At 43.1% G+C, this 15,524-nt stretch overlaps 1 protein-coding gene across 25 annotated transcripts in view; it reads right to left on the bottom strand.

The window, feature by feature from the left end:
* The window catches only part of ptprda (protein tyrosine phosphatase receptor type Da), a 348,556-nt gene that overhangs the window by 64,695 nt on the left and 268,337 nt on the right, over positions 1–15,524 (bottom strand). For 15 of the 25 annotated variants that reach the window (XM_076724733.1, XM_076724744.1, XM_076724748.1 and 12 more), the window contains exons 11-12: positions 7,155–7,300; positions 4,979–5,120 (exon numbers count right to left, since the gene is read on the bottom strand). In XM_076724733.1, the coding sequence (XP_076580848.1) occupies positions 4,979–5,120; positions 7,155–7,300 (288 nt within the window). Of the gene's footprint in view, positions 1–4,978; positions 5,121–7,151; positions 7,301–15,524 lie in introns of all 25 variants that reach the window. The other 10 variants (XM_076724731.1, XM_076724735.1, XM_076724734.1 and 7 more) reach the window with 1 other exon arrangement.

Raw genomic sequence — 15,524 nt, 5'->3', positions numbered from 1 at the left:
GTACAGACTGACAGCACATTGAATTTAGCAGCAGATGACTAAGTAATTCTTTTGGATGTGTACACTTACTGATATTTCATCAGATCAAAGATTCTGATTTGCAAAGAAACATTTTCACCTCTCCTTCCTGTATTTTGTTACTTACTGTTCAAGAGTGCCTCCATAAGAGGTGCTAAACAATTTGCATTCACCTAATTGCACTGCCAGTACTGCGAGGCCACTGTGGAGAACAGTGACATCTTAGGGCCAGCGAGGCCTCATTTGTCTGAATCAATAATTATTAATTCAGGAGGCTGTGTTTACTTTCATGAAAACAAATACAGAGCCACAACATGTGCAGAGTTATCTATCATGTTCGGAGTGAAGTCCAAGCGCCTCTGTGGCTCCAGCAGATGTTTTCTCACGCGCCACACAGACTATAAAGTCTAACATCCATCTTGTTGGCAGCGGTTTTTTGTCTTAAATCATCCTGCATACTATCCAGATACTGATTGGCTCCCACGATTAACCATGTAGCAAGATGTAAGGGGGAGCGGGGGGCTGATTTTTTTTTAAGACGAGATCAGTTTCTGTGAGGACAGTCCATCTTTTTAATTACAATAATGAATAACTTGTCATCATGTGCTCTATTTTTGTGACGTACGAGAGAGTGAAGTCGGGAATTGTAAGAGTAGCATCAAGTCAGGATTGGCCGAATCCCAAGCAGTAACTCTGCCTATGGCTATTTTATGAAACGTCTAATGGACATGAAGATAATTGATAGTCTGTAAGGTTGGTTCCCCACTTACAGTATCCCAGAATGCTTAGGGAGAAAAACAGTTTCTGAGAAAAATGTCATGCAAATAGCAAGGAGTGACTGCTTGTTCACATGGAAAATATGCTGAAACACGACCGAAATGCGGGTTCATGGTGGCAAGGACAAGCACTGGGGTTATACGGTTCCCTCAGACCTAAAAAATCTGTTTAAAGAAGTTGAGAATATCGTTGTTTTACATTCACCAAAAGAGTTAAACTCTCAGAGTGAGTCAGCATGTTTCCACAGCACCATTTTTGGAGGAAAAATGTATTTTTCAAACAAAATTGAGCGTTCCATGTGGCGGCCCAGGTCTTGCCATCTATAGAGCTCCTGCCAGCAGACCAGAGAATAGTATGGTAGCTGCTGGCCCCCGACTCTCCTTTTTTCAAGCCACTGATCACAAGCACAGTAATTTTACAATGGTCACTTGCTTCATCCCCACTGCATCCCTGCTCCGACAGTCCAAGACAGCTGACACAGCATTTTTCTTGCTAAGCAATTTGAGCATGCAGACCAGCTTTTGTTCATCTCTCACCCTGTACTTAGAAAGAAGGCATTACGCATTGAGAGAATGGTGCAAGAGCACACGGATGAAAAACGATGGTTAGGAATAAGCATTAAGGTACCTTTTAAATTATTCTTATCAGTCACTGCTCACAGTTTTCTGCGGGTTTGTGCTGGGCAGACGGGTCCACACAGTTTAGGTTGACCAATATCTTATGGATATAAGTTAACTAGGCTTGGAATATAAATTAGGAAGCATTTGGTGTCTTGCAGTAAGTGTGCAGAGCATTTTTCTCCCAACAGTGACAAAGAGCGCAGTGCATGCATTGTCTATGAATAATCACTGATCATGTAGCAGCCTTTTCATTGTATGTGGAAAGATCCGTCTCGGCTACACGGCTTTGACTGTGCCACTGCACCATTCCATACAAATGGAAATGATGCATTCTGTTTTTCCGTCACAGGAGAGCGGCTTCCCATTTTCCGCTCCCACTGTCAAGTTGTGCACAGCTGCATAAGTTTGCACTCGTGTGTGTGTGTGTGTGGGGCACAGGAAATGGCTTTTGACAGCATAATGGGAGTATGAGGATGCAATATAAATCCTTAATCATGCCTGAATCATGAACTGCAGCACTCAAATCCACACATCATTCTGCTGGAAGTACTGCTAGCAGAGAGTGGAGAAACATGTGAGGTGTTTTGGCTGCATTTTCTGGTGTTTCTTCTGTTGACTTATGGTCACACACACACACACAAATGCTATCAAACTGGACCAACTTTGCAGAGGCACATTCACAAATGAGATCAAACACCACTTCACTGAAATCATATTGCAGCCATGACACCCAAAATGTGCTGTTCCTTCATTTCTCCATCCCTACCTGTCATTCTCAATTACAAAGCGAATCAAGATGACCTTAATTCAAAGACACGATTTGCAAATGAGTTGGGTCATCTCATAGTTAATCAAAACAGAGTGTGCAAAAAAAAAAAGGGGACACTAAAGAAACCTGTACCTCGTGCCGTGGCCTGGCAGATTTGACTGGGAACATCATTACGTTTCAGGGTTCGCCTTTCATGCAAATCGCTTCCGTGAGCCTGGAAGTTCATTACTAATGGCGCTTCCCATCAAGTTAGAGGCCCATCCGAATACTAATATCCCCTGGTACTTTGGATTTGTCACCTCGAATCCCCTCTCCTCATAGCATGGCAATTACAACAATGTGCTTTTCCTTCATGGAATTAGGCATCACCCCCTGTGGCGAGCTTCCCACAACAGATGCTTTGCAGTCGTTTCCACAGACCATTGGAGCCCAAATGAACTAAACGAACAGTCACTTTATATGTATTAGGCCTGGTGTAGTATCACTTATCTGTTTTTGCTTATTTATTTATCTCTCCAATCCTGCAACACTCAGTCGCATGCAACTTTAGTATTTCTTCACTTAAAGGGAGGCGAGGAATCATATTTGCTGGTGATGGTGACAGACGGGACTTAAGAAATGTGCAGTTGGCTTTTTGAAACTGCAGTTTGTCATGTGGAATGATGAGTAGTAAACCAGCAGTGCGGTATTTATTGTACTGTACAAAGTCGTTTTGGAAGGAGGAAGCTTTTTGGTCTCCTAAATAATATATAATACATCCTTGAGGTAACCTTGTATCACCTCATACAGTACGCTGCCCTCACAATGCAGTGTCCCAGCTTACTCCGAGCTTCCTGAGAGTCCAAGTCATTGTTACGGTGGGTGTTTGAACAAGAGAGAAATTGGTTCGGCTATATTAGAGATGTCTACAGCTTGAAGTGTTGAAGAAAAGACTCAAATTAAATGAGAAGCTTCAGCTTATCTTATTCAAGTAATCCTTGATATCTTGTGTTTGTGGCCAGCACTGTGGCATCATTTTCCTTTTGTTTATGTTTGATTTTCATCTTGCTTCCTTTCCTTTGTCTGCCAAGCTACGGCTGATATCACAGCTCATAACAATTATTCAGTTCTTTTGTTGCTTATTTGCTTTTTAAAGGCATTGCTAACAGTGTGCATGGTAATATATTTCCTCGGTAAGACCCACCAGGCACCAGACGTCTAGCAAATGCTTGAACTGGGTGTTGGTCGAATCCCTGTTGTGTCATAGTGAATGGTGAAATGAACACACATCAATATGAAAATATTTCAGACTATTACCTAAAGCATTCACAATGCCAATATTTTGGGTTTATATGTATCTAAAGGAGGCAACGTGAGGACAGAGAGCACACCTTTTTATTTGCACCGGAGCCGAGAAAGAAAAAGCTTTTCCCTGTTTTTCTGTTTTTTTGGCCCGTGATAGGCCTCTCCTCACCTTCAATACATTGATGGGAAAGGAGAGCGAGCAGAACAGCAAAATGGAAATGGTAATAAACATGCTAATGCTAGGCCGCGGAGCTGGGAAGAGCAGCGTCTATACCCATCCCTCAGCTATCTATTGGCGTGTGTGTGCGTGCATGCGCGAGTGTGTGTGTGAAGGGGAAAAACAGAGATAGAGAAAGAGCAGGAGCGGACAGGAAATGTGCAGGTGCACGTGAGAGCGCACACACATACTGTGTGTTCAGAGTAAACAAGAGAGAGCTGCATGTGAACGTGCCACCTTTCTCTTTCAATCGGCCTTTGGAGACAGTGCAAAGGGCCTTTTGTTGGCTCATTGGTGAGATAAGAAGCGGGGGGAGGGGGGCTGGGGGGGGGACCTTCAGAGACTCGCAGAGCCAGCTTTTTTTCTATAGGATGGAAGCACCCCACTCAATGGGAACTCATTTGCCATGTTGTGTAATTGTGGCACATAATGGAGCACACCTCATTCAGGCAGCCCAAGGTTTTTTTTTCTAAAGCCATTTTCTCCATTCACAGCCAAGCAAGTCATGTTTTAGAGAGATATTACGCACCCCTTTGAGCTCAGGGCCACCACATATTTGCCTTTGAATGGAATGTTTTGTGTAATCAAGATAAAATTTTGCTCAGTGCTTATTATACAAGAGGCACTGTCAAACAATTTGATATTTGTCATCTGACTTTTTCTTCTCGCAGCTCACTGGACGTAAACAAAGTGGCTGACCTTTCCCACCTGGGTTGTTATACATGTTTGTGCAGAGGAGCGCTGGCTATTAACAGTGGCTCCTGACAGACACTGGCATGGAAGCAACCTGCGACTCGAACGCGACCATAAACAATACATGCTTGTTAATCACAGAGAGAATCCACTGCTTTATTTTCTACACGGTCAAACGAATATCAAAGCTGAAGTGCGGAGATGAAAAATGACTGATTTGAAAATTATTGCTGAGCTTTTCCATTAAACCACCGCAGGCTAGGAATGGATGGCTATTTGCATAATTTAACTGGCATCTTAATTATTGTGTCAGGAATCTGTATGCAAATGACTTAAGTCACTTAGAAACGGAAACTTCCTTGGCTAAATGGCTAATGGACTAAATCTTATCAAGTTAGAATACACAACGTGAGTGTAACCAGAGTCTCTAACTGGGTCTGACTGTGCGGCGCAACAGTGAGAAACAAAAAAAGAGGACAGGACAGACATAAAACAAGTCAATGCAAGCTTACCTGGGTTAGCTGGGACAAAGAGGGCTTGTTAGTGGTGTGTGTGTGTGTGTGTTTTGGTTTTCTTTTGGGGTTGCTGAGAAGGACCTACCACGTAAAACAGTGAGTCTGGTTGTAGCGCTCGTCTCTCCAACACTGTTGGAGGCGACGCACTCATATATGGCTTCATCTCGGGGCGTGCGCAATGGCTGAATTCTTAGCACTGAACCAGAGCCGTCGTCGAACTCAATCACCTGCAGGTGCGAGAGACAGGATAATGTTAAAGGAGATTTTTTTGGTTCACAATGGGTGAGGGACCTTCTGCAGACAAAAAAAAAATACAAAACAGAACAAAACAACAGTGCCAAGGACATTTGGCTAACAACACTGATGGTGACTGACACAATGTGCTTCCTATGACAGAAACGAAAGCTGCTGCCTACCTTACATTGAACTCTTGTGACTGTGACTTGTGAGTATTGTGGTTATGTACTGTACATGTACAAAAAGTAAGTTCAAGATCTGTGCAGTATTAGAATGTTTCTAGAAAATATGTAGCAGCTGAGAGTACTTTTTTAACTTTTTCAACTTTTCTTTAGCTTTTTTATTCTAGGTATGTGCATTTGCTGTGTGTTCAGACGTGCTGTCTTCTAGTACATGAGCTAGATCTGATGGATAGTTTAACTTACTGTGCGTTTATTAGTAAAATAATCAATGCGGCTGACTAACTTTAAGAATGGGGAAGGTTACCGTGGTCAGAAAATTTTTGCTCGGATACTGGGGTTGTAGAGTAAAATTGAAATCTGAACGTGTCCCACTCTTAAAGTTAACATTCTATCCCTTGCAAAATGCATCACACTGGATTGTGTCAATGGGACAGAAACAAGCACAAACAGTTAAAAGTGGCTTGATAAACGGTTAAGGACAGTTGTACCATGAGGTGAGATAGTGGTACAAAAGACAGGACCGACTGTATTGGACGAAAGACACATAAAATGCTCACAAACAGGTGTTTGTTGTAGCTTATTCAGCTATTTTTTTTGCATGCTACATGTTGTATACTCACTGATTTTAGAAAGCCCTGTGTCATAACTCAATCTCTTTTAAGCATAGAGGTAGATTTCAATAAAAGATAGGCCTGAGACCTCGGCTACACACACACGCACACGCACACACACACACACACACACACACACACACACACACAAACATGCTCGCGCACACACACACACAAACACACAGAGGCCTACAAACATTTTGAAAGTTAACAATAAATCTGTTCACGTGTTAGTTCATAATACACTTCAACATTTCATTGGCCAAGCAGTATAGCGGTGTTTGCATTCAAGCTGACAGCCGGTGATGGTGAAAAAAAAAATACAGCCTCCTTTCTTAGTCAACGCCGAGAGAGCAAATTAGAAAGGAAGTTGTGAGACTTCTAAACGGCAATGGGTTTTTGTTGGAAGATGAAGCGGCAGTGCGTGATTGAATGGGCCCAGAATGGCGGCAGCCAGCAAACCCTGCAAGGCAACCAGGGAATGAGAACTGGTATGTTAGCATTCAGCACAACGTGCGATGCAAACGCGATGAACTCTGATAAGATTAGATTTCTGTGGTTATTACACGCAAAGAAAAGGCGGGAAGAGGTCTCCAAGCTCTGTTAAGCCATTACTGCTGTGCAGAAGCAAGCAAATATGGCATCTAGAGCAGAGGAGGGGGGGGGGGAGTGACACCATGATAGTCCCAAGGACTGACACAGAAATTAATAGAAATCTTATCAGTGTTCTGCGATGATGTGTTATTTCTCATGGGTATTGAGCCCAAGTGCAGATTAAAGCTGACCAAAAATCAAAGCCTCAGCCAAAATAAGGAAGGGAGGACATGCATTTAGATAAAGATGCCACAAAGCAAAAGGATATTTCGAAGTGAAAGCGCTTACTTCCCCTTTCACATTACATAAAGCTGGCAAATGTGGCATGATGCTAATGTAGGTATCTGGGTCACACCACAAGTTGTTTTTTCTTCTAGCCAATTGCTTTTTTTTCTCGTCTTTTATTTAATTACAAATCTGTCCCCAGATCTTTTCTATACTTGCTCGTTAAAACTCAAGCATGGTTAAGAGCCTGGCCAGCATGATTATTAGAGCCTGCTAATGCGTGGTGGCAAGTTAGGGCGAAAAGTAAGCGAGCGGGGCTTGGCGCAATGGATTATGTGCAGGCAGAGCCAAAGCAGTGCTGAAGCATTCCAATTTTGTCGAGCATTTTACATCAGAACAATAGACCTAATACCTCAAATCTCTGGTTGCTGACTTTCTTCCCCTTCTTGTTCCACACAATCTTCGGCCGTGGATCTCCTGTAGCTTGGCAGATGAAGGATGCCACCCCTCCTTGCACCCCTGTTTGATCATTGGGGGTTCTTAAAAACTTTGGTGGTGCTGCATGGAGACAGAAACAGAATAAAAGATAATAGTCAGAGAACATGCTTAGCATTGCAGACAGACCAATTAGTCTGTCTTATCAAGCTGTGTACAGTAGAAAGCAACAAGATCTCGGCATGTGGCTGTTGAGGGGATTGTCTTTAAAGGTCAAGACAAGAGATTGTACTGACTTTACTGTGCAAAGTGGAAACAGATGATCAGTGGTTGAGATCAGCTAAAGGACAGAGGTCTTGGTCGCAGAGTGCACAAAGCAAAGCAGTATTTCCACGCAACTCTAAAATCTCCTTATTTGGGAGGAATTCTTGGATAAAAGGACACATTTTTTTGTGGGATCACTGGAGAAAAGAAAAAAAGATAATATACTTGATCTTTGATTTGTTCTGAAATGTGGCAAGACATTTGAGTGTGGATGTCACTTTAGACTGAGGAGGAGCAATTTTGTCAAGGCTGCAAACTTCTGTTAAAAAAAAAAAAGATTGCCTCTTCCTCTTGTGACAGTAAAGAGTGTTATTGTGGTCATTGTGTGATACTGTCACAAAAACAATCTGTAAATATATACTGGGGAAAAGAAACTGTGAAGAACACAGCTCGCAAAGAAAAGCTATAAATGAAATTACTGCTATTCTCTGATTTTAATGCTGTTAAATTCGCTATGCTGTGAGCTGGTGCTGTTTGGCGTCATTCAGCTTAAAAGTCATCTATCTTAACATGTGGTTACCTATCACACTGTCATGCTGTTCCACTGGACATAAATCATGAGGCCATTCGGTGTTTCTAATAACACAAGCTAACATTTTCCAGCAGTTGCAGAGAAACAGAAGCAGACAACACTAATCTCCAGAAAAGCACCAATTGGAACGGCGGCTGTGCCTCACGCAAACGAGACACGCACCTGATAAAGTCCTCGCAGTGCTCTGATCAGTGATGTGAGCATTCTGGTGCTCCTAATTGGTCCCTCAATTCAGCACAACAAGTCAAGTGTAAAGGCAGTGAGGATAAAAATGCTAAAAATGCAGGCGAGTGGAGGTGAGAGAATAGCAGAGTGGAACAGTGTCTGCTTTGTGTGGACATGGTGTGGATGTTCCCATCTACTGTGGCGGTTTTACAGCGATGTACAATAGCAGTTGCTCGGGGCTCTGATCGCCACAACAGTGCACAGAGCCGCAGCTCCGCTCCTGCTGTTTGACTTTTAGAATCACAGTTTGTCAAGTAAAATCATTCCTCAATATATTTCAGGCTTTGTCTGCCATGACAACAATTCTCTATTTACTTTTAATTCTAGGAATTGAGTTCTGTTTCGCCTTTTTTTTTTTTCCGCCCTCCGAGACAATCAGTTCCTGCTCATGAGATGACGTTTCTACTCCCACTGCCGAACAATCAAAACACACAAAAGTGATAAGTAATCAAAGCAACCTGTCTCTTCCTGATGAGATTTTGATTGTGAGATTTTACATTCCTGCTTTATCATGATGATCAAGGCTAATTTCGGTAGCAATAATGCCATAGTGCTCAGTCAGACCCCCTCTGTATTTTCCTCTGAAGCTTGAGTGCCAGCTTCAGTGGGAGGTGTAGCTCCATCTGTGCCCCTGCGGAGCAACTGTTTGCCTTTTATCAATCACTTCAGCAGGCCATTAGGGGCCACACAGCTGCGGTAATGCCAACCATCTGAATCACCTCATCTGTGTGTGTGTGTGTGTGTGTGTGTGTGTGTGTGTGTGTGTGAGAGAGAGAGAGAATGTGTGATAGTGCTTGTTCGCGTGCCTGTGCGCAGACTTATTTCTCCTCCCAGATTGTACTGCCCAGTAGCAGCGGCGGCGCTGCGAGTGAGGGACAAATTAACCTGCAGGATTTGTGGAGAGGTGACATAAGATGTGTGGTCAGCAATCAAAAGGGCGGACAGATAAACAGGCAAGCAGCTGGGCTTCCACTGGGCAAATGAGTCTGGGAAATCACCTGATTGCCTCGTGACATGCACACAGTCTTGCGTGCACACACACACACACACACGCACACATACTTTTGAGAATCTCTCATTCACCGGCTGACAGATCCGACAGGTGAGCAGCAGACTTGACACTGTGTAATTTGTACATGGCAAAAAGCACCATTATATCTGCATTTGCACCTTATCTCATTGACTTGGCCGGGGTGTGGTGCGCATTGGCATCCAGCCAGGAGGGCGCTGATGGGTAATTGATATGCCATTGGGGCTGTTTTCGCTCTAGGGCCATCCATTACGGCTCTGTGCGTCTCCCTACGCCGGCTGTGATAGACTGCTAGGACATGTATGGAAGATCAGCACTGGAGGTGAGGGGAAGAGGGTGGGGGGAGAGTCACTGCACAATGGGGAGTGATTGAGGCATGACATGGAGGTAATGGTGTTTTCACAGACATGGCCGCTGATATCACCATCATACCCCCATTTTAGGTCCGCCGCCGACAAACATCCATTTTGGCAGACTCCTTGTACGGCTTCAGGTAGTGGCTGATTGAAACCTCTGTTTTCTCCGAACAATGCCATGACTAGCGCGTTGACAGCAAGCGAACAGATATGGTCTATGAACAAACATTGTGCAAATTCATGCACCACAAAGAAACCTTTTACCATACACCTCTGATTTTTCAATGAGCGTGTTGCAACAACCATTACAACACAAAGGCTATAAGAAAGTGGAAAGATGTATCTGACAGGTGTTTGTCTGTAATCACAGCTTTTTCCATGGAGAAAGAGTCTCAATTGAGAGAACTGCCATCCGGGAAAAGCTCCTGTTACCTCTGCTGCATGTTGGCATTTCCTTTGAATGGTAACTATGATCTACGTGAATTAATAGCGTGGCTTGGCACCTGTTAATCAAGTACTAAGCTGTCACTAGCAAACAAATGAGAAATGTAAAGCCTGTCACCACCGAAAACGTTAGTGACATGGGCCTGTGCCTGCTCTCCCTTCAGGTCATTATGTAACCTTGTTCACATTCGCTGCCTCTGGGAAGGAAGAAGCTCTTCATAGCATCCCCTTGTTCTATTTTCCATGGATCAACGCCATGTTAATAATTTGGTGGATGACTGAAAGTCTTTACTCTTGTGAACACCCGTGTCTACAGGGCTGAGGGGGCAGACTGTTTCATGACTGGAAGTATAGATTTTTTTAATGGATAGACATAAATGGAAATTGGAAGCCTTCAACGATGTGGGCGGTACAAACATAGAACAAGATTTTTTTTACTGTTGCTGCTACTTCATACTATCCTTATCATTTTGCTCCTTTCCTTGGTCTTTTAAAGCTACCATTTCAATGAAGTGATCAATAAATCAGGTCGTTTTCCGGCATCACACAGGCACAGCCACATATAGCTCTATTACATATGACAAAGACATGTCCGAAACAAAGCCAGCGATACCAGAAGTGCAGCGTGGGAAGGGAAACAGTAGTTAAACTGCTCTGCTTTGCTGTGGACTGTGGTCAGAGCAGAAGAGAGGCAGCACCTCTCTGGAGGTGCTGGATGTCGAACAAAAGGACAGCTCAAGGGTGTTTGACCTAAAATCGAAATGCCCTGAGAGTTTGATCATTTTTTTTCTCCCCAATTAACCCAAACTCTGACCCTAAAACTATAAACCAAATGGGAATGGGTTTCTTAACTGAAAACTAATGGAAAGTCAGGAGAAGCTAATTCTTAAACAGAAATGGTCAGTAAACAGAGCAGAACATTAAACAAAATCCTGAAATGATCCAGAAAGGAAACTTTTTAAAAGACCATGTAACTAAACTGACCTTGCACATATTACATTTCCTGTTTTGGTATTTGTCCGGTTGAATCGGCTGTGAATTAAAAGGTTCTGCTCTGCAGATTATAGGTTGAACTCGGAGTACCTGTTGCAGGGCCACACTAACTCTGACGGTGGAACTGAGGACTGAGGCTGATATCATTTTTTTCTCTCGTCATGCTGAACTTAGCAGATAGTTGGGTTCAGAGCATCTTGTGGATCTGCATTCATTACAAGTTTGTTTGATATTGGCTTAACTCGCAGCCAAACATTGCATTTAAATGCTGTTCTCAAGTAGATCAGAGTCTGGCTTTCATTCATAATGGCGAAAACATTTCAAGTCATCAGGATTCCGCCATAGACTAAAGTTTGATCTGCCAAGCCATTAAAGAGCATGAATCAAAGAGTGGAGAGAAGAACATTAATAAACCCACTTTCAGTTGGAACCTCTATTCGGCACAGACACCAGTCCAAGACGGCTTGGTTTTCACAATTATACTGACTGACATATTCAATTTCATTTGCATGAAAGGGGCCATTTCCTCTCTGAATCTTTAACTTGCCGGGTGAGGTGGGGTTGTGGAGGGCGATAATTAATCCTAACACACTGGGTGGCAGTCTGCAAATACCCTGCTCCATTTGGACATACGGGTGGAAGAAAGGAGCATTTAAAGATGCCATTAACCTCATTCGACATCTTTAAGCCGCAGCATTTCAGTTCTGAGATATTGATGAATTGTCACAATGGTAGCAAGTGGCGCAAATTGGACTGAAAAGGGTGGCTAATGTTGGGAGAGGGTAAAAGAGATGCATGTGGTATATGCGCCCTGGACATTTGCTTTTATGAAATCCTTCTGAGAGTCCATTGCAGCTATATTGTGATCATGGTATTTAAATAAAGAAAAGTGCAGAGGGATGGGCTTGTTGGCGGTCGTGAATGCACTTGCATGGTTTATAAAGCAACACCCTCAATGGATTAATTAACTGTCTATACAGTGTTCAGAAACATCTGACCCCATGCCAGAAAGAAAACAGACTGCAGTAATGCAGACACACAAACAGAGATAAACAATGCAAGAAAAAAAAAAAAAAAGAAATTGAAAAAAAAGGGAGGGAAGATAAACCACACATACTAATCAATGGCACAAACACAAGCATAAACCATTTTCTTGGGGCAGTACACAGCTCTCTATCTGCAGCATTATGATAAAAATTTGTCTTTTGTAATGCCGAGGAAACAAACTCCACATTGTATGTGCTCACAAAGGGTCTAGGCGGAAGGAAAGAAAAGGAATTGGAGCTTAATTAGAACTGTTGGCTGATTTGCATTGCATGCTCATCGGTAATCTTGCCTTAAATGGAAACTGAAATTCTTATTGCAATTAGTGATTACTTGAAAAGGGATATGGCCCCCGAATGATTGTTAATTACTGGATCAGGAATAGTACATTAATTCACTGCAGAGGTTTTAATGCAGTGCAATGATGGGGACCCGCTCCTCCATCAATATTGTGCTGCTTGTCACACATAATGAAGTTCATAATACAAGCCTTCTCCTGCACTACCCCCATCCCCCTCCACCACCACAAGCTTAAAGATGCTCTCTAAGCAAAATTCATAACAGTCATTATGTAAAACTAATTCAATAGAATACACAAGAATGCAGCTTAATGACACATTAATATTGCGACCGCATATAGATACTAGGGCTGCAGGTCCATTTTGTGATAGGGTCAGGGTCTCTTATGTGGCTCATAAGCTGCAGAGAGTCTCCTGTGAATAAATAAATGCATATCATCACTTACAGCGTGGCTTCAAAGGCAGGAAGTGTGTAGCATGCACTGTAATACACAACTCACCAGCGCATTCTCCTTGCCAAATATTCAGCCCAATGACTAAGGCTGCAAAAATCATATTCCAATGGGACTTTGTGAACCCCACTATGTGTGTATTACTCATGCTCAGTGGCACGGCTATGCAAGGTCTGAGCTTCTGGCTGTAGCTCTGCAGGAGTTAGGGCACTTTTGCACAGACAACAGCAACAGCTTCAAAAAGAATGGCTAATGCTCTTGTCCCACATTCAATGCACTGACAGATTCTATGACAAGACGGTGGCGGGTGGGGTGGGGTGGGGGGGGTGCTCCAGAGGTGCACAAGCACAACCTATCATGCACACGTGCATGCCTGCACAGACACACTCTCTCTCGGGTGTTAGAATATTCTCGTTGGATGGAGCAAACATTGCAAATGGAAGAACAACATTAATAAATTGGGGGGTGTGGGACAATAGAAAAAAATTCTGGAAGGGTCCATGAAATATATATAAAGGGTTATTTATGGAGCAGTGCTGAGCTTCTTAGTTTGCGTTTCATGGGATAAGATGGAAAATGAAAGGCTCCCTTATTCAAATATCACTGTAGATTCATAAAAGCAAAACCCTCTCAGCTGTGCAATGACAGGTACATCGGTGATGTAGTCCCCTCTGTGGTATATTACAATGTTTGCAGAGGAAATCTTGTACCCTCTCTACCTCTCTCTGTCTTCCTGTGTCTGTCTCGCACACACGCGCACACACACAAGCCACCGCCGTCTCCCACGGGACACATTAGCGAGGTAGAGGGATCCAGTTTGTCACTTAATAAAACGGCCCACTCAAACAGATGGCTTTGTTCAAACGGCCCCCAACGCTTTAAAAGCTGGAACTGAATCGCTGCTGTGGCAAATCAGACACATGAAAGCCCACCTCCCTTTGCGGTGGAAACCAAACAGAAGGAAACATATAAATATTGAATTGCGCCACTGTCGGCGCAAGACCAGCCGCCAGAGAGAGAAAAAAAAAAAAGACTAAAGAGGAGGGGGAGGGAGATGGAAAACACTAGACCCTCCTGTTGGAGAATTCTGAACATCTGGGCTGGGGTTGTCAAACGCAGATGCAAAATAATACACAGGCTTCAATTTCAATAAAACTCCATTTTCATCTCCCCTCATTCATTACTTGTTCATTTGTGTGTGAATACACAAATCTGTGGCCAATTCGTGTGCGACCATTTGAGGAAAAAACAGTTGAGCAAGAAGTATGAAATTTAGATTTGTTTGTCTTGTTTGTTTTTCCTCCAACGCCTGGAAAAAAGAGAGAACATAGATAAGTAATTCTAATTGTGCAGGCTTACTCTGTTTGGTAGTCAGTGCAGTCTATTTGCAAAAAGTTAATTATCTGATAGGATAGGCAGTGGCAGCCACTAACACAGAAAGCCATTCGCTCATTCTGTTATCCACAAGGCAATGGAACGATTCATTAAATGGCAGTGCTGCAGCAAAATGGCCAGTAGTTATCACACTGGGGCTGCACAGACTTGAAAAGATGTTAAAAATGGCAAAAGTGATAAACATTCTTGGGCCATGTCAGCTTACTGCCAATGTAATACCGTGCATAGATAATAAGAGGACACGACAGCGTGTCATTCTGATGCTTCTGCCGCACATGTGATGTACATTTCACGTGAGATTGATAAGGAAATATCACCATGACGCCACACGCAGATGATAATCTGCAAAGCTGCGGGCTTTCCAGTACATTTAGCAGAAATCAAAAGGTGCGGATGGCAAAGGTGGAATGGGAAATCAAATAAGCAACACATTTGACTGGCTCGTTTCAAAAGAGAATTACAGTACACTCGGGCCTGTCCTATTTCTTTATAGCATAAACTTCACATAATTGTCTTTGCCCTCGACCACGGAGCGGAAAAGCTTGCCTCATATTTGTCTCCATGGGAGCAGAGATGGATTATGTAGCAAATCATTCCAGGGGTTCGACATTGTATATTTAAACAGACTCTAATTTTATGGATAAATCGTGCCAAGCCATTTCCGATGGATGCCAGTTGTCAGGCCCGAAGAGGTGACACATTCCCTGCACTGTGTTTTCTCAGGCGCTCGCAGGCAAACCAGCTCGTGCTCCAGCAACCCTGCTAGATGACAACTGGCTTCCTTTTTCACAGCTCAAGTTCAGCAAACCAGGCTCCACCTAAATGAAGCATTTAGGAACAAATATATAGGCCTTTAAGTCTGATTTTCCCACATCTAACCATTGCTCTCTAGCAGTTTCCACACACTCAAAATTTCACTAATCTATTGGAAATAAATATAATGGACAATGTAAAAATCTGAAACTTAAAATGTAGTTCCTGCGAAACCCTGCTCTCTGCACCCAGCTGCAGTCACCGCTATCCTCACACCAAAAACCCATTACTGGGACGAAGAATATGCAAGGGAGGTACCACAAACAGTCAGTCAAGGACCAAAGTGACCTTTCACAGGCCACTAATTTTATGCAGTAGTGAAAGGAAGAGCATTGCATATGAACGACAGGAAGAAAAATGGCCCCGATTGAAACGTTTTTGATGTAAAAATCATCTTTTCCTCTTTGAAGCCAACAGCGGGTGTGATCTGGGAATAAGTG

Source organism: Chaetodon auriga, chromosome 24, assembly GCF_051107435.1.
Source record: "Chaetodon auriga isolate fChaAug3 chromosome 24, fChaAug3.hap1, whole genome shotgun sequence".
Taxonomy (NCBI): domain Eukaryota; kingdom Metazoa; phylum Chordata; class Actinopteri; order Chaetodontiformes; family Chaetodontidae; genus Chaetodon; species Chaetodon auriga.
Note: the sequence above shows the minus strand (reverse complement) of the source record. Positions and strands in the feature narration are given on the sequence as shown.